This window comes from Fundulus heteroclitus, chromosome 19 (assembly GCF_011125445.2).
Source record: "Fundulus heteroclitus isolate FHET01 chromosome 19, MU-UCD_Fhet_4.1, whole genome shotgun sequence".
Taxonomy (NCBI): Eukaryota; Metazoa; Chordata; class Actinopteri; order Cyprinodontiformes; family Fundulidae; genus Fundulus; species Fundulus heteroclitus.
The window spans coordinates 29,534,606-29,554,132 of NC_046379.1; the positions used below are offsets into that span (position 1 = coordinate 29,534,606).

The 19,527-nt window shown below is 44.5% G+C and overlaps 1 protein-coding gene across 1 annotated transcript; it reads right to left on the reverse strand.

The window, feature by feature from the left end:
• Nucleotides 1–3,593: 3,593 nt before the first annotated feature.
• On the reverse strand, nucleotides 3,594–18,149 carry bag5 (BCL2 associated athanogene 5). Its single transcript, XM_021323283.2, is given in 4 exon segments — nucleotides 3,594–8,387; nucleotides 8,389–8,640; nucleotides 10,805–11,698; nucleotides 17,862–18,149. Coding segments are annotated over 4 exon segments (1,461 nt in total). The 5' UTR covers nucleotides 17,894–18,149; the 3' UTR covers nucleotides 3,594–8,104.
• Nucleotides 18,150–19,527: the final 1,378 nt, after the last annotated feature.

Here is a 19,527-nt window from a genome sequence, read left to right on the forward strand (position 1 = left end):
CAGGCTGCCAGCAGCAGAAATCTACTGTTTAATGCATAAAATCAATGAAGCGCTAGAAACGTAGCTTATATTAGGCTGGACACAAAATGGTATAAAATGGTGATTATGTTAACTTTATAACCTTCAGCAGTGAAATGGATTCTCTTTTGTCCTGTAGAGGTCTTCACTCTAAGTTGCATGGCGTTACAGATAGAGGTCTTCAGAGTCTGGTGTTAGTGCTCAGGCTGGGACCTCAGGCCCCTTACCTCCAGATCAGGAATCGGACGATCGGTGAAAATCAAACATGTTTGAAATTCAGTCGGCTGTCGTGAGGTTTTTGTGAGCGCATCCTGCTGTTCAAGCTGAGCTACGAGGGGGCGTACACTGTACGCCCGGCAAACTTTGAAAGCTTAAGTTTGCAGCTGATTTTGGTCCACTAGACTCCTCTGCTGAGAGAATTATGCCATCTGGTGGCTACATGTAACTTTTTTTTATTTTTTAAATAAAAAAATTAAGCATCCTCTCATCGTCCACTGAGACACCTCCTACTGATTGCTGTGTTGAAGATACGCTTTAAGAGGAATCTTAAATAGCTTGTCATTTTCTTGGGTCCTTGTGAGAAAACACCTGGATTGGGAATGTAAGGACAGGAAGAAAGAAGCGACACGTGAACAGCACACAGAATAAGACCGTCTTTATTTGGAACTGGGGAATCCAGCTTTTAAACACAGCCATCCATGGAGCATTCACACAACACGGTTAGTCCATTACCAGTGTGCTTTTTGTACAAGCGCATTTTTTTGGGGGAAAAAAAACCAAGACATGGAACCTCTGTGACAGTCAGTGCAGTTAAAGGCAGCTTAACAACAGGGATTTGGTGGAATACACTGAATGCAGGACGCCGGCCACTACGTAATGCTATCTGCAGACAGAAGTAAAAGGCAGGAGTAAACTGGCTTATTCAGGAGAATGGGTTCCTTCTTTTTTTTTACTATCCCCACACCCTAAAAGAAATGGCCCTAAAGATAAGCTTCAAAATGATCAGACTGAAAGAACAAGCAAACTGAAGTGGAACATGTGATCTCCGAGCCATAAGCCCCAGTGGGTATAAACGTAACCTCACATGACAAAGATGATTTAGGGTTCCAAGAATATTTTGCTTTTAGAGTGACTTTTATTATCTGTCTGGAAGCTTTATGTGACATTTAAAATTAGTCTTTCCAAACATTGTTCTTTTAAGAGTTTTATTGGAGACAACCCAACGCTATTTGAGTTTAATAGCGGATTGAACCTTTGTCGGATAACTTCTTATGGATGCTTCAGCATTGGTGAACCCTGAGCCTTTCAGGGGCCGCTTTTTTTCCTGTCATGTTTTAATCAGCTAGAAGAGGATATTTATTATACGGAACACAATAAAAGACATTAAAACATCCCACAATGCGACTCCCTTGGTAAATTAACGTTTTAATATTCAATTTACTGACAAGAACCTGAACACCCATTCCATACTTTAAAATCACTGTTTTTGATAATAAAGATTTTTATAAGTGGGACTCTTTGCAGTAAACTGAGGAGCACAAAGACAGCCTCTGGGGTGCATTTTATGTTACGTTTTTCCTTTTATACCCTTTCATCGTGTCTTTTAAACCCTTTAGGAAACACAGGGCATAAATCTGTTTCACGGTGCGGTTTGAGAAGCTAAGATACTAAATTATTAGAAGGAATTTTAAAAGACGAAGTAATCCACGTAAGCAGGGAGCGGCGAGACGTAAACGGTACACGTCTACAGCCAAGGCTAAAAGAAAGCACCAGGGGCGGTTCTAGACCAAATTTACCAGGGGGGCCAAGGTGGGGCACAGAACAAAAAAAATTAAAAACAATAAAATGGCAATATTTAACTGTGTAATAATATTAAGTGAGCCACTTGTGGTTCTGGAACTGCAGGTTTTAGACCCCTGATCAAGCAGTTGAAAACTTTGCCCCCTGCTCAATACGGCTAAAGCTAAACGTGAAACATCTTAAGTTTTAAATTCTTTTTAGAGTAAAGCTGTATAGGTAAAAAATAATATTGGTCAAAGTGACCAATCAGTTATGGTTTCTTTGCCATTGCAAATAATTATGAGAAGTTTATTTAACATCATGCTTTTAGTACAGGGGCCATAACAGGGGCCAAGGCCATTTCCACAGGGGCATGGGCCCCTGTTGGCCCCTGTCTAGAGCCACCCCTGGAAAGCACACCCCTCCTTTACCTTAAAGGCCAAACGGTTCAGGATCTCACTGGTCAAGAACAGATCAGAAAATAAATCGGGTCTTTACCCGGTTCTAAAATGATTTAGATCCAACCTTGGGGCACCAGAGCACACGACCATTACTTATTAAACAAGAATCCAGTGGAAAAGAAAAGGCTCCCAGTACTCGGTATGATTTCTGAGCTTTTAGGGTCACGCGTGGCAGCAGGACTATCGTAGAGCAGGAGCCTTGGCTCACTGTTTTTGGTAACGTGGCTTCAGTTGGTTGGGCTTTGCAGACCTTTGTGTTTCTGCTCAGCTCCTGTAGTTCTCCCTGTTGGGGTCTGAGGCTTCACTAGGCCATTCTTTCCTGCCTCAGCCCTTCTCATGTAGGCGTTCTGCTGTTTGGGAGCATTGTTTTGCTGATGAGCCGTTCTGGGCCACGCTTCAGATGGCTCTACATCTGACTCAAGAACGCCTTTGGTAAACAGAGCAGTTTATGGTCGGCTCAGTAACTCGTTCCTGTGGCTGGAAAAGCGGCCCACGTGACCCCCCCCCCACCAATATGCTTGACATTTGGTGGCGCTGAGGTGTTTGTGCTGGCATGCCGTCTGGCTTTAACCACACATGGAGTCATCTGTTTAGAACGCATTGTTCTACGAGTCCTGATGGAACTTCACAAAAACAAGTTTTGTTCCCATATCCTTTTCTCCTGGCTACACCTTAAAAAAAACTGCTCCATATTTTATGCATCCGGCTGCCTGTGGCCTGTCATGCTGTTGAGTTATTTTGGATAGAAATTTTGACAGGCAGGTTTATATCATGTGGTTCTCGCCTCGCAACGACAGACTTCAAGCAGCCTGGAAAACGCCTCACAACTCTTTCCACACCGACAGGCAGCAGGAGATGCATCTCAGAGGTTACTGCTGCCTTTCTCTGGAGCCACGACCACATTGTTGAAGGCGTTTGTGTTTCTGTACTCTTGAGGTTGCTTGCACCTAATTTTACCGCCTGCTGAGAAAAAAGCAGGCAGGGTTATGGATGCAGCAGTCAGCGCCGCACAAACAGGAAACGCTTTGTGCCAAAAACTGTGTGCAACAGCAGCTGGAAGCAGATAAAAGGGGTCTTCTGAGATAAGGCTTTACTCTGGACTGGGGCAGGGTGAGTTCTCTGTAGTTTTGGGAAAACCATCAGGAAACGTGACCTCCAGCGTACATTCACCCCGTCAGCAAACACACCAGGGAAACAAAGCTCTGGACAGAGTAGGAAATCTGCTCAGCCACAATATCTTGGAGGTTTTACACAGCTTGTATTTCTTTTAATTGATGAAATAAATAAAACACTGCTTTGAAGCAATTCATTATGAACCTAATGAAGCTTCACTTATCAAAAGATCCATTAACAATCTAGTCTAGGTTGGTACAGAAATCAAACTGTAGCAAGAGAAAGGCTGCAAAGATGGGAAGCTGCATATTTAGAAAATAACAGGAGTGCCACAAAGAGGAATAACTAAGGAATCTGAGAGAAATAAAAAGATAAATTAATGTGAAAATGCATAAATACATGACTAAACAGGAAAACCAGTGGCTAAATGGAACAATCACTTGCATTGACTATGAAGATACAACTGATCTACAAAAGGTTGGAAACCCAGTTTTAAAGTGCCTTTTTGTAACAAAACATGAAAAAAAAAATTATTTCAATACTTTCTCCCTTTAATTGAACACTTCCTGCAGAGTTCAATTAAAGAGCAGGTATGTTAAAGGGTCTGGGCATCTTGTCGGGACGCACGTGGCATTTTTTCAGCTAAACATCCCTGATGGAACCTGGGGCCGGAAAATCAAGTTTGGCTTCATCAAATCCTAAAACATTCTCCTACGAAGCGCTGGAGGATTTTAACCAGGCCTGGATGTTGTCTTTGGGAAAAAAAAGCTTTTAGCCGCACGTAGAACACGGCCAGTACAGACAATTCCTTTCAATCCAATTTAGATTCCCATTTTTTAATCTAATATCTACTTTTCTTTAACTCTTGATGACCAGCTTCGCTATAGCAGAGTAAATAGAGTTGCTGATTTATTTGGTATTTTTCCTATGACTGACTGAGTTGCTTGGTAAAATCCTGTGATTCATTGTAACCCATCTGAAAACTATTTATTTAGCTAAACAACAACTGATGACAGGAACACTGGATGGTGAACATGGCATCCAGAAGGTCCTTCAGCAAAGCAGAAGTTTAGGCTTATGCAACCAGATTATGGGACCTTTTCTAACTTATATACGTTTCTCTAAAACAGATGTTTCAGTGCAATAACGTAACATTAAGGAGCTGGGAATTTCAAAATGCCACGTTGGACTGATGTCACATAAACTGATTTTTAAGAGGAGAGCAAACATTTTAAATACACTTTATGCTGTACTTCAGCCAACACCCTTGTGAGGAGACTATAATAGCTGCCCAGACACAACGTTTTAAGCAAAATAAATAAAGAAAGCCAACACCATCGATGCTGGATGTTACATGTTTGAAGCCCAGGGTGGAGAGTTTTGTTTTACTTTTTGAAGCCACATCCCATCACAGTGAGTCCCAAGCACAAAAACAGCAGGTTTTCTAAAAACCTGCACAAACGTCTAATTAACCAGACAATCTGAGCTGATGATGTGTTTCCAGAAGCTACGCTGCCTTTTGAAAAGCAGATTCCACTGCACCTCCAGACGGTTCAGTGAACCATGCAGGAGGTGTAGCTGTAAACGGAAGAGTTTTATATAAAAAAAAAAAAAAACTTACATTTAGGCAGCGTAGACATTATATATAAATTAAGATGATGAAGTTATAGGATAACTTGAAACAGTGGTTTGTAAATGTTTTCATACCTTTCGCATTTTGTCCCACTGCAACCACAAACCTCAGCACCTCCCTGGGATTCTCTGTGACGCACCAACACATAGTGGTGTGTAACTGTGGCAGGGAAGGAGAAGCACCTTCAGCTGGATTTGAAGCTGCAGGTTTTTTGGGGTAGCTCTCCGCCAGCCTTGGACATTTTTGAGAAGAAGTGTTGGAGGGAGAACGTCTATGAGCAGCAACTTTCAAGTGCTGCCACAATTTTGCTACTGTATTTCATGCTGGACTTTGACTAGGCCATTCTAAGACCATTGCGTTACAGCTCTGACAGTGTTTAGGGCCGCTGTGCTGGAAGGTGAACAACCACCTCAGTCTCAAGTCCTATAGCCTTTAGAAAGGTTATCTTCCTGGGTCAATCTAGCTCAATCTTCTCATCTAATTAATAATGATTAATATAGAATAAAATCAAATGTAATAATATAATTCTCCTTTGGTATTTTTGAATCTAAACTAAAATTGAATAGGCTCTGAACAGTCCTTTTGTAAACTAACAGCCCACAACAACCCCACAGAATGATGCCTCCACCAACATGTTTCGTCATGAGGATGGTGTTTCCATGGCGATGAGCCCCACCACTCTGCCAAAAAGGCCAGTTCTGGAAAAAACACAAAACTAACGGCATCCTGTTGTGATATCATCCCACCCAAGCTGTGTACTGGATTTCATTTAGGGGTGTCAGAGTAAAGGGCATTAAATCCAAATGTGTAGCACGCTTTTCAAATGGTCACCAAGGTTCTTTTTCTTTCCACTTCAGAAGTCTTAGAATGAGGCTCTATTGTGTTGCTCTGTGTCAGAAGACCCCTATAACACACATTCAGGTTTGTAGTGGCAATGAGAAAAAAAAAATCAAGAGGTATGAACGTTTTTACAAGACAACACTCCTATTTTAGGCTTATCGGCTGATCACTAGAGCAAACCTCCTAACTGGGGTATATTTGTTTATCGGGGTCGGCTGTGAGGGAGAAAAACTTTTGTCTGTAGATTGTGGAGCAACAGCTGATGCTGTTTCCAGACTGAGAACGTGAATCATCTCGTGTCCTGATTAAAATGTTGTCAGTCTGACTTAGTGATAAATGAGCGGCTGGAACTTTGTCGGGAAATAAATGCGCATTTTAAAACAACAAGCGCCTGACCTGTGATCGCAGGCCGAGGCGCCCCCCTCCATAAAACACATTCAGTACTTGGTGTCCTGCTCTAGTGCATCCATGCATATCATAAATGACGCTTTCTATTTTTGTTGCGCAAAAACACTGTCTCACCAAAAAACGGATGGGTAAAAGGCTGAAAAGTAAAAAGGCACAGAGATTCAGACTTCTCTCCCAGTCTTCTGCCTCCCTCCCTCCATCAGTCCCTCCCTCTCCAGGAGCAGCAGCTCAGAGAGGTTTCTGGAAGGATCTGTCGACTGTGATCTCCATCAGCCCTTCGCTGCACAGGACCCCCCCCCCCCTGTCAGACCCACCAGCCCTGATATGCCAGTCCTCTGGATACCCCTGCCTCTTCCTGCCCGATTTCACAAAAGGCTTCAGTCACACTCCTCCGCCAACAGGAAGCAGGGGATAGAAACAGGCGGACGGAAGAAAAAGCCTTAGAAGCAGCATCGCCTAAATATCACCTCGCATCTCCTGAACCTCCCTTAAAAGAATTCACATCCGATCTATTTTTAGCATCGTGTGATCGTAACACGGGACAAACATCTGAAAACAGACAAGGAGCTACACATGCAGCAAACGCTGAGAGCTCGTCCCGCTCCCTCTCTTCCATCCTATCTGCTAAAAAACAAACATTCAGCCACGCCTTCCTAATCAGAATTTAAAACTGATTTTTTTCTTTGTCAGTTATTAGTCCATTTTCAGGGGGTGCTACTTTAGGCCTAGGCCGAATACTGGAGAGTCATTGAGAGGATGCTGACCAACTCGCTGGCAACTAAACACCCACCAGGACTGATACGTATTCTTCGGTGTGGAAATTATGACTGAATGAAGAAGTCTCAAAGTTAGAAACTTTATGTACTGGTGAGGCTTTAAAAAAAAATAGGTGATAAAACCACGGAGATCTAAGAAGCTGTCATTAAGGCTGACAGCCGTTTGACATTTCCTATTTACTTTCCAGAGAATCCACACAAAGGTCACTGCTTCAGCAATGCTAGTCATGCTAATCGGCAAAATAAGAAACATCTTATAGTTGATAAGCGGGTCTTTGCTTTAAAGGATTAAAACCATATTTTACATCAGCGGCTCTCTTAGATACATTCGGTGTGGCGTGGCGTTCAGCTCCTGATACTTCATTTCTCTGGCCTTCTTGCTGTCAGGCAGAAATTATTTTCAATGCTTCAATTAGATCCTCCTGGGTTACAGCCCATGGGCAGAAATCAGAGTCGGTCTAGATCTGTGTCGGCAGGTCAATGCTTTACAAAAGTCAGAGATCAGAAACGGGCCACAAAATTCTCCCCCACACTCCCTTTAGCTTAAAATCGGCCGATCAGACCCTGATGAGTAGAAAATGAAGTAAAATTAAAGCTATAGGTCTGTTTTCTTTTTTTGTGTGTGTGTGGAGAATAAGCAGCGCCTCAGGGTAGTAGTGTATTACGGACGGACGGTCAGGTTAATCAGGCCACGGCTTTACAATCACTCACACTGAACCCTTCAGCAACATGAAGTGCAGTCTGGAGGAGAGGAGGACGGGCGTCGTTTAGCGCTCCGGCTGCGGACTTCTATCACCACACGGCAAACACGGCCACGGCTGAAAGCAACTCGCACACACTTGGAAAACTGCTGTCCAGCACACATAAAAACACGTGTCAAAATGTGTTTCACAAAAGGAGTTCAGTGATTTTCTCACGGGCTGGCCTTTACTACCACAAAGACATAAAAAAAAAAACAAAGAGAGCTCTGCTGCAGTGGATTCTGGTCATTGTAGGCGATATTTACAGCTGACGGAATGACGACGGCCCGCTTTCTGTCAGTACTCGCTCCCCCGCCCTGCGTGGTCTGCAGTTCATCAATACTCCCACTCGTCCGTCTTCATGTCCAGGTAGTTGAGAATGTTCTGGGCGAACTTCACCGCCTGCTTTCTCGCCGCCTTGGTCGACTCGTCGCCCTGCGGATCCACGGCGTCCAGCGCCAGCAGCTGTTTGGTCAGCAGTTCCTCCAGGATCATGTAGCTCTTGTCGGCCCGCTTGCCATCAAAGCCCAGCACCTGGGCCTGGAGGTCCGACAGGCTCCCCAGGACCAGCCACACGGCCCGGTGCGACGGGTGCTCCTCGGGGCCCGGCTGGCGGCGGAGCAAGGGCCTCGCGCAGGTCCAGGAAGGTGATGACAGCCTGGACCTCCACCACGGCGCGGCGGCGGGCCTCTCTGATGCACGGGTTCTTGGCTGTGTCCACCTGGTCCAGGTGCGTGAGAAGGCTCTGCAGTTCGGCCTTGCATCGGAGGTCGCCCGTCACGCAGTGTCGCAGCACGCCTTCTCGCAGGTGGGAGACGTGCGCTCGCACGGCCTCGATTTCACGGATGGAGTTGTTCTGCGCCAGGTCGTACCTACGGAGAGGAACACAGGTTCACTGGACTGAGCGGTCCCTCGCTGAACGTCGACCATCCAGAGGGAATTATGCATCGATGAAACTGGCTCATTAAGCAGTTGATCAGTATATCGATTAGGGCCGGGTATCATCTAGGATGAGCCGATACAATCCGATTCTCGATGATTTGAGTCCAATATCGATCATTATTACTTTAAAATTAATGCTCAAAGTCACAAAAATCAGCCAAATATTATATTTATGTTCTGATTATTGAACACTGATATATTAACAGGAAAATAAAGTGCATTTGGTCCTATGCATTTAACGTATCACAGAAACCAAAAATGTGCCCAAACGTCTGATTTTAGGGACGAAGGTGCTTCAAAAATCCTGTCGGCCATTCTGCAAATTCGTCTCACTTGCTCTTCCTCGCTGTGAAGAGTAATGTTGCGATGTAATAACGCCTCCTAGGGGTTGGGAGGTATATCGATATTGAAAGCCAGAATATCGATATTAAATCGGTTTTAAAAACATCCGATAACAATCTTTGTATCGATTTTTATGCACAGCCCTAATATCGATGTGGATGGATGTGTTGTTACATCCCTAGTATATGTATGGTGCTAAATGCAAAGATTTCTATGATGGCAGCAACATACAGTTTCTTTCCTTGCAACAAATTAACTTACAAACTTAACTTGAGCCTAACAAAATAATAAACTGGAAAGCTGCTGTATTTATAAACCTATATATTGTTCATTCTGAAGAACCTCTGCAAAAACGGTCTGTTTTCTGCTGCATCTGTAATCTCATCACTGTCCAGCATTTTAGCACATCTGGCTTCAGTTCATCTTTAGTACAAATGTTTAAGTGTGTTGCTGCACTTTCATGGAGGGCTTTCTGTTTTATCACAACTTTTCAGCTCCACTTCACAATGCAGACGTATTAAATGCTGCTCATAGCGTCACCCATTGACAGGTAAGGTTCTGTGGTCACAGAGGAATGTCATGACGAGCTAGAGCCACAGACCGGACATCTCCGATTAACGCGGGGACAAACTGGGAGGGTTTAGGATTTGTGACTGCTGAGTTATAAGAGCCACGGAAGGCTTTGTTTTAGCTAGCTGGGCTTTATGGTAGGGCCGGACAATAATTCCATAACAATATATTATCGATCGACAGACATGTTGTGAAATTTGAAAATGATTTACCAATAAAAAGTTCAACAGAACAGCTTTTCTTCCTTTTGCATTCTAACCTATCATGTAAATTAATACCAGAGTCACTACATAATCCCACCCAACCAGAAACACAGACCCAGGAATGCTCCGCCCCAGTTAAAGAGTTTAGAGAGCATGTGCTCTCTTTTTCTTTTACTTGCAGTTTTGGTAAAAAAAATTGGTTGAATAAAGGGCTGAGTTTTAATCTAGTGTTCTTTTTCTAAAATTAGGTGATTAAACAACAGCATAAAATGGCCAGGGCTGCACTTCAAATATATGTTTAGAATTTTTTTGATAATTATCAATATGGATCGAGATGATTTACTATTCTTCGGATGTGTTTATTTTCTACGTCGTCCAGCCCTACTTTATGTGACAAGTTTTTTTTTTGGAAGTATATTAATTGCAATGCATTGATGACTCGATAGTTTTACCCACCTCTCCTTGTGACTGCAGCTCTCCTCGTCTACTGCTCATAGGAGTAAAATTAACCAAGCTGAAAATCTGTCAGTAAGATTACAGTCCTGTAAAAAACTACTGGATCAACCTTTGATCAAGTGTTCTTGAGAGTTTTTGGAGGACTTTAACAGTTTTATGTTGGTACCATTATACCATTCATGCCAAACAAAAATATTTGGTAAAAAAAATATTTTTAAAAAAAGGGAACAGATTTTGTCTTTTTGAGACTATTTCAATGAGGAGTCTAGCCCTGAGAAGGAGAAAACAAACAAGGGCCACCTCATACAATTGATTTTCTACATTTGATTTAAATATTATTTATTTCAATATTATATTTGCATGGAACAATTATCGCCTTCTACAAAACTTTAACCCTTGTTGACTTCTGTCAAAAATTCAGGTCAGACCACAACACAGTCGATTCATGTTTTGTGCCACCAATTACAGCTAAATAAACTAATTCCCATTCTAAAAAGAATTACTGTAGTAAACTGAGATGTACCTGCGGGTGTCATCCCCCTCGCCCTCCAGGTCCAGGTGTTTTAGGAGCCCGTTTATTTCCTCCACAACCTGCTTCCTGTAATTTCGGATCGCTGCATTCCCAGAGACGTCCAGGGCGTCCAGCTCCACCTGCATTTCCGTGAGGATGCGAGACAGATGCGCGCAGCTGTCCCTGCCGCTCAGCCCCATCAGCAAAGCCAAGAGCTGGCTGCGAGCCATGCTCACCTTCACCATGACCTGGTTGATGCAGTTCACGGCTTCGTGGGTCTCCCCTGACAGGGGCAAAGAGAGGGTCTGCTGCGGCGTACGGCCTTCCAGCACTTCCTGCACAGCGCAGAGTCGCGTGAGCGCTCGGTAGCGCGCCTTACGAAGCGGCACCCTCCCTTCAGTCTTGATCTGAGTCAGCCTTAGAATGATCTCCTGAAGGGCATCCACCAGCTCGTCGTTTATCTCCGCCACCCCACCGGCTCGTTGCGGCGCCACCACCCGCTCATCCAGCAGCTGCCGTGCAGCGTTGCTCAGCTCTTCGATGGCCAGGCGGGACGGGTGGGAGGCGTTCTCCTCCAGGTATCGCAGGAGGCCCTCCACCTCTTGTGCAGCTCTCTTGCGTGCTCCTTGCAGCTCCAGCTTGCCCTCGGTGTCTACCTGGTCCACCTGCAGCAGCAGCTGAGTCAGCTCGCGTTCCATACGCTTGTACTCTCGGTCGTTCTGCAGGCCGCTGAAGGTGCAGACCTGCGGCCCCAAAGTCGAAACCTCTTTTTGGACCTCGTACAGTCTCATCATAGCGGGGTGCTGCGGATGGTAAGGCTGCTGGTGCTCCGTTGGATGCTGCGGCTGGTCCTGTGGACCGCCATGGTCCATCCTTTTTCCACCATCAAAAGGCTTCCCAAAGAGGCTGGAAGAAGAGCAAAATGAAAGATTAATTACCAACCAGGGCTAAGCCTGAGTAGACAATTGTGTCAAAGGTTTCTGTTGTGCCTCACAGTCATGAGAAATATAAAAACTGGATGTATGACCCACCACTACAGCTTTTGACTCAGACTGTAGGGCCTTTGTAGGACCACCCTGGGGGGGAGACCCCACCTGGGACCTACAAAGCCTTTGTCCCAACTAAACTCAATCTCTTTTCCTGTGGACTACCACAAGGTTCACTCTGTGGGCCGCACTGTCCGGTTTATTAGCTAAAGCAGACAAAAAAAATGTTCAAGCTGGAATCTTTCTCTGTGTTTTGCAGACCCGGCCTAAGAGGCAGCCAGCAGAGGTGTTCCCAAGCGCCTGCCCCAGCTGTGACTGAGAGTAGTCTCCATAGCCCCAATACAAGGACGGTCCACAGTACAGTGCCGCCGGAAACCCGGCAGGGCTTCTCCAGAGCGCCTGGATCCCTAGCTTACATCGACCCGAGCCGGAGCACTCGCTTACTTTCCCCTAAACAACTCATCACCATTAGATGTCGCCATAACGGGAGACATTAAAGGATGAGGTTTGGCAGAGAAAACAGGGAAAGTTATTTTGGGATGAAACAATTTGGGAATGGTTTCTTTATGATGTGTTTTTAATGCGTTGATGCTAAAACTTGAAGCTAACACTAACAGGCTAAGCTACGTGCTAGCGCTCTTTTGAGCCTGATACTATTGTGTTTTGGGATGTGTTTTAAGGTTATGACAAACTTTATTCCCATTAAGGTTTTAAACACCGATGGGACGTTAATGTTTGTGTTCTCTAATTCGCCCATTACACTGAAATATGACTAAAAAGTCAGTTTAAACAAGCTCCCTTGTGTCTGTTCACTGCTAATGCTAGTAGTTTGCTAAAAGCCAAGTTAAACATGGTTATAGTTTGGTTAAACATATCATCTGTTTTTGCTCGCTCTGAAATCGTCTGACATGACCACAAGTGTTTGTATAGCATTAATAAGGCACATTAATGTTGATTAATGGTACTTTGTGGAACTTAGAAGGATGCTACGATGCTAGTTGCCTTTTTGTTAGCATGCCTATACACTGCTCAAAAGAATAAAAGTGAACACTTAAACAACACAATGTAACTAAGTCAGTCACACTTGTATGAAATTAAAATGTCCAACACTGATTGACTCAGTTTCACCTGCTGTTGTGTAAATGGAATAGACACCAGGTGGAAACCAGAGGCAACTAGCAAGACCTCCCAATAAAGGAGTGGTTCTGCAGGTGGTGACCACAGACCACTTCTCAGTTCCTCTGCTTTCTGGCTCATGGGTTTTGGTCACTTTTTAATGCTGGTGGTGCTTTCACTCTAGTGGTAGCATGAGACGGAGTCTACAACCCACACAAGTGGCTCAGGTAGTGCAGCTCATCCAGGATGGCACATCAATGAGAGCTGTGGCAAAAAGGTTTGCTGTCTGTCAGCGTAGCATCCAGAGCATGGAGTTTCTACCAGTAGACAGGCCAGTACATCAGGAGACTAGGAGGAGGCCGTAGGAGGGAAACAACCCTGCAGCAGGACCACTACCTCCACCTTTGTGCAAGGAGGAACAGGTGCACTGCCAGAGCCCTGCAGAATGACCTCCAGCAGGCCACAGATGTGCATGTGTCTGCTCAAATGATCAGAAACAGACTCCATGAAGGGGGTAAGAGAGCCTGATGTCCACAGGCAGGGGTTATGCTTACAGCCCAACACCGTGCAGGATGTTTGGCATTTGCCAGAGAACACCAAGATTGGCAAAGTCCCTGTGATCTTCACAGATGAAAGCAGGTTCACACTGAGCACATGTGACAGAGTCTGGAGACGCTATGGAGAACGTTCTGCTGCCTGCAGCATCCTCCAGCAGGACCGGTTTGGCAGTGGGTCAGTAATGGTGTGAGGAGGCAGCCCTCCATGTGCTCACCAGAGGTAGTCTGACTGCCATTAGGTACAGAGATGAGATCCTCAGACCCATTGTGAGACCATGTGCTGGTGTGGTTGGTCCTGGGTTCCTCCTAATGAAAGACAATGCTAGACCTCATGTGCCTGGAGAGTATCAGCAGGTCATGTAAGATGAAGGTATTGATGCTATGAACCGCACCCCCCCCCCCCCCCCCCTTCCCCAGACCTGGATCTAATCGAGCACATCTGGGACATCATGTCTCGCTCCATCCACCAACGCCACGTTGCACCACAGACTGTCCAGGAGTTGGATGTCCAGGTCTAGGAGGAGATCCCTCAGGAGACCATCCACCACCTCATCAGGAGCATGTCCAGGGAGGTCATACAGGAACGTGGAGGCCACACACGCTACTGAGCCTCATTCTGAGTCTTTTTAAGGACATTACATCAAAGCTGGATCTGCCTGTAGTATTTTACCACTTTGATTTTGAGTGTGGCTCCAAATCCAGACCTCCATGAGTTAAAAAATTTGATTTCCATTGAAAATGTTTGTGTGATTTTGTCATCAACACATTCAGTTATGTAAAAAAAAATGCATTTAATAAGTATAGTTCATTATGCTGGTCCACTCCTCTGTAACGAGGAGTGAACCAGTTTGGGTTCAATCTGCTGGCTTAATGGCTTTAACAACCGCCCATTACTAAGGGTTGGACCAGTTTCTGTTGAACTTGCATGTCATCTAAGTCATTACAAGGCCTTTCTTAGGCAGTAGTATAAAGCTTGTTACTCCACATTACTCCAGACTTTTTGAATTGAGAAAGCTTCCTGGAGAGGAAGCAAAACGTCTTCAACTACAAAAACAAGTCCAGTTCCTTTGTTTTTACTTCTTTTATTTTTTATTTTTTTTTACTTTTTTTGGAATGAAGTATAGTTCATTCATTCAGATCTAGTTTGTGTTATTTCAGTGTTCCCTTTAGTTTTTTGAGCAGTATATATATATATATATATATATATATATATATATATACCCAGTAATGCGCCATCACCAAGCTCCGCCCCCTTCAAAGAGTTCAGAGAGCACTTGTTTCTTTTTTTTCTTCCTTTTTTTAAAAATTGCAGTGTTGGTAAAAAATTGGTTGCATATAAAAGGTTGAGTTTTAATGCAATGTATGTGTGTTCTGCATCTAAAAATAGGTTATTAAGCAACAGAATAAAATGGCCAGGGCTGCACTTAATATATATGTTTTATATATCAAGCAATATGATTTCTATTTTAGCAATATGCTTTTTTTCCTCTATATCGTCCAACTCTATGAGGACGTGTTGGAACACTATCATGTATAGTGTTAGGCGATCATGTTCCCAGCGTAAGAACTTTGCATGTAAACAATAGTTTCAGCGTGTTGGATACAGTCTGGAGATATCTACAGCTGATACAGACTGTAGGGCCCAAGATGCTAAATGTGACAGAGATAAGAAATTACTGTGATAAATTATAAAAATAAGAACAAGTGTGGAAAATGTGAATTCATCAAAACAAATAGTCATAGTGATACATGACTAGATCATCAAAAGGATTATAGAGTTTGCTGTGCTAGTGTAGTCCACAAACCTGTCCCCGTACTCACAAAGATCCTCAGAGTCCTCTCAGAGAGCGCCAATCTTAGCCTAAAAATTCCTACCAAGGAGTCTTAGCTTCAGAGTGATTCAGATCGCTGCAGAGAGCGACTCTGAGTAATAAATGACAGAAATGGTTATCTTAGTCAGGAGGTGTGGTTGACCCCATTACTAGGTGTGACGCTGTCTTCTAACAGCTGTGATTGGTTGATAGTACAAGAAAAAACAACACACACAAATGCACTCCTTTCAAAGCAGAGAAATTAAACGATTAGACTGGACTGAAAAATGCCATGATGATGAAACTTAGCTAAATGAAATAATTGTCACACAGCATCAAAATGTCTGAGCATACCTTATTTACATCCTTATTATTTTGATCTGCTTATTTATTTTTACTCGCCAGTCATTTTACTACTTTATGTATTTGATATAAATGCGCACTCATTATTGTCAGTCAGCATTTTACTGGTGTTGCCTGCTTGTATACAGCGGTTGAATTTGGCAAAATGACCAACATAAAATAAGGAAAAAAGGTGGAAAAAAAACTAACTGGAATGCAGCGCTGCCCAGCTCTCAGCTCGGAGAGGAGAATAGTGTGAATAGAGTCTTGAAAAGTAAACGGCACAAATACGCAGACTCTGAAGCATATTGCCACAGATCAATAAATCCTTTTTACTCCGTGCAGTGATCAAAAGCGAGGAGATGGCATCACACACACAAACTGCTAGATGACCATTTAGGCTGCTGACATCATCATGCAATACAGAAAATACTTTCTCACCTCTTTTGTAGATTTCTCCACTTTTTATTCATGATTATTCAATATTTTTCCTATTATTTATTGATACAATTACATTACTAGAGCAGTTTCAGTAGCCAGTCAGGCCCCTGTATGGGGTTGATAAGCCTTATCTTATCTACATATTAATAACCGTATGGTTGTTTTTGCAGTTTATGTGCTCATTTCCTCCACTGTTTAGGCAGTGGATCAGCCAATCAGCTCTCTCCATTTCCACCATATTCTCTACTTAAGACACTCTTAGGCTCGCTAAACTTCCTCCTCACTACTCCTAACATTTTATCACATTAGGAGCTCTCTGAAGGCCTAAGATGTTTTGTGAATAACTTTCATCTTAGGTAAAATTCTAAGAAAAATTTGGGAATTTGGGAAATTCTAAGATTTTTCCTAAAGTGACGTCAGAGCTAGGATTCTTTGTGAATATGGGAACTGGCCGTTATGAGGGCGGCCTACATAAAGCCATTGATAAAGACAAACCATGAGAAGTTCTGTTTGAAATCTGCCACAAGTCATGTAGGGCAGAGGTCTCCAACCCTGGTCCTCAGGCCCGGGTATTAGGTGTGTCCCTGCTGCTGCATACCTGGCTGTAATGATTAATCATTAAAAGGCCTCCTGTAGCTCTAGTGGTATACTGAGGAGGTAAGGTAATCATTTGAATCTATTGTGCTGGAGCACGGACAGAATATCTGGTTCTAACAGCAGAGTGCACTATACACGCCATCATCATCATCGGCGTGTATAGCTCCACCAGCCCATACAGCGGCCTTCAAACTGGGTTCCCTGGACCCCTGGGGTTCCGCGAACCACGGGTTGTGGGTCAGTGAAATGCATGTTGTCGGGCCTGAGGAGGCACTGCTGAGGATGCATCAGCGTTGAGCTAAGTGACACAGTGGACAAATATTTAACTCAGTCCACTTCATCAAGTAACATTAGCCAACATCAGGAAGGATGACAACAGTTACATCAAGTTTAGCTTTATCGAGAATGAGGATCTAATGTCCACCGAATCTCTAATATTAGGTGTATTTATATACATTTTAAAAAAAAAACATACATAATTCCTAATGTATTTAACAGTACAAAAAGCATGAGGAATCTAAAGAGTCCTTGGAAAAATGTTATTGCTACTAAGGGGTCCCTGGCCACGAAAAGTTTGACAACCCCTGACAGTTTCTCTATTCCAGGAAGCGGTTGTGATCCCCTAAGCCATTTTTCTGTCATCCACAGCAGGAGGCCTGTTAGAATAAATACTATCTGAATCAACATCCATTACATAAGAGGGCGAGGGGATGGGCATTTCCTCAATAGTGGATGATCACGTCCCAGACAAAAGCTTCTAAATCCAAATATTTAATACGAGGAGCTCAGTTAAAAAAAAAAAAAAAAAACAGTCCAGCATGGAAAGCGTCTCCTCTCCCACTTTCCCCACAGCATTGAAAACTAAGGCGAAGATGCGAAGGATAACGCGGCCAGCTAAAATTAGGGTTTGGTAGCGGCGAAGGGTGCTTCCTGTGATAGGTCACCCCAGCATGGAGGCGTACAGGGCTACAGGTAGCACGCAATCCGCCACCGCCTGCCCGAAATCCCCTCCGCCCAACGCCGTCCCCAGCCCCAGGCTGCCCGCCCGCTCCGGTCCTGCTGCTCGGCATTGCGCATTATGTCACCGCGGAATACCCCGACCGACCGACCGGTCGGCCGACCGGCTGGTTGCTAGGGGATCAGGAAGCAGCGCGCAGATGCCGTCAGCTGCGTCCCTGCTCGCGCACCGACACAACGCGCTGCCATCGGCGGCTCTCACCTCTTCAGCACGCCGAACACATTCGCGCACATTTTCACGGGACTCTGTTTCCATCAGCCGGACCGGCCTGCGGAAGAAGCGCATCCAAGCGTGCAGAGGCGACCGCAGCGACGTCGAGGATGCTCCCGGTCAGCTCCGCCACCGACTCGCCTCTCAACGACTGGCTGACTGCGGTCGGACTGGTCTGGTGCCGCCCCTTCCACGACAGAACCCACCACTGCCGCCTCCTTCTTCGCTGACGTTTCGCGGCAGATCGTCGCACGACCGCCCCCTGGAGACTGAACCCGGTAACTACATGCCAAGGTACACAGTACCTTTGAAACCCCAAACAACAACTCTCCGCCCACCATCCTCCACACAGCAGGACCTCTGTCGCGGACGGATCTCCCCGCTCGTTTGGTCTCCTGACCATAATCACCTCCAACATCTATTGTCCGCAGTTCCACCCTGACAGTAACCAGTGGGGTTACCTGCAGATTCTCGTTCGGCATGACTGCGGTGCAGAGATTAATTCAGCTGCTAAACCACCCCCATCCCAAACCCTTGTGTTTGACCACACCCACCATTTCTGAACCCATCTGCCTTATCCGATGAGCTCCAGTAGTAACGCTACTAGATCTGAACTACCTCCTTTATTAAACTCTTCTTCCCGTCTCGTCAAGTGGATCTTGAATTCCATCCCACACCCCACAGTAACCCTGGCAGATTTAAAGCTATAGGTCTTCATTATGTGCTACAAACCCTGAGCTAAAATCACCGAACATCGCCCTGTTTGTAGGGCTCTCTGAGGCCAAATTCACTGCAAAAACCACGGTCCGCTTTAAAACTACTTAGTTTCAAAATAAATATAGAACCTGCGCATACACGCAGTTTCAATGAAGGTGTTTAAAGTGGGAAAGCGCTGAACAAAAAGAGCAGCTTCCATACTGATGATCACCTGACTCTGCTCCACCTGCCGGAACACAGCCCGGGATTTTAGAGCCCAAACACCTGCCCAGTCCAGAGCTCCACCAGCTCTATCTTACCTGCATAGCCAGCGAACAGCCATCTGAACTGCCGAGGGAAAAAACAATCCTCCGCTGATTAAGGCTTAACATTAGCCCACCTAGCTACCATCTATAGCAGTTACTTTCCTGCTCAGTTGGATGAACTTACCCGGAGTTAGGCTTTTCCCAATGAGACTTTTCTACGGCAATTTATCCAACGATGCCTTTGTAATGAAAACCATTTTTATGAGTAAATATTTAGTTAACGTATATGCATTATTTTACATTACGAAACAAGGACAATAAAGCGCGGACTTTCCGCTGAGCGGGTTTACAATTTTTCAAACTCCGTGTAAGTTTTTGTTGTCCAACATTGGGTGCGCTCTTTTTAACGGTCTTCTGTTTCTATGGGGAAATCTGTTAGAACAAGGGATAACCAACTCGGAATACTACTAATCATACCACACAAGAATACTTATATCAGTTTAAATATCAATTGCATCTAAATGAGGAGTATATATTATAAATAGGACCCAGCGTAGTCTAAACTAGTAGTAGTAGCAGCTCAGTGGTTACCACTAAGTGGGTGTGCGCTGGTAATATTTTCGAACGTACCCATCCATCTCTTTTTTTTTTTCGGTGACGTGACCAAACCTCAGCAAGACATACCCTTCCAGACA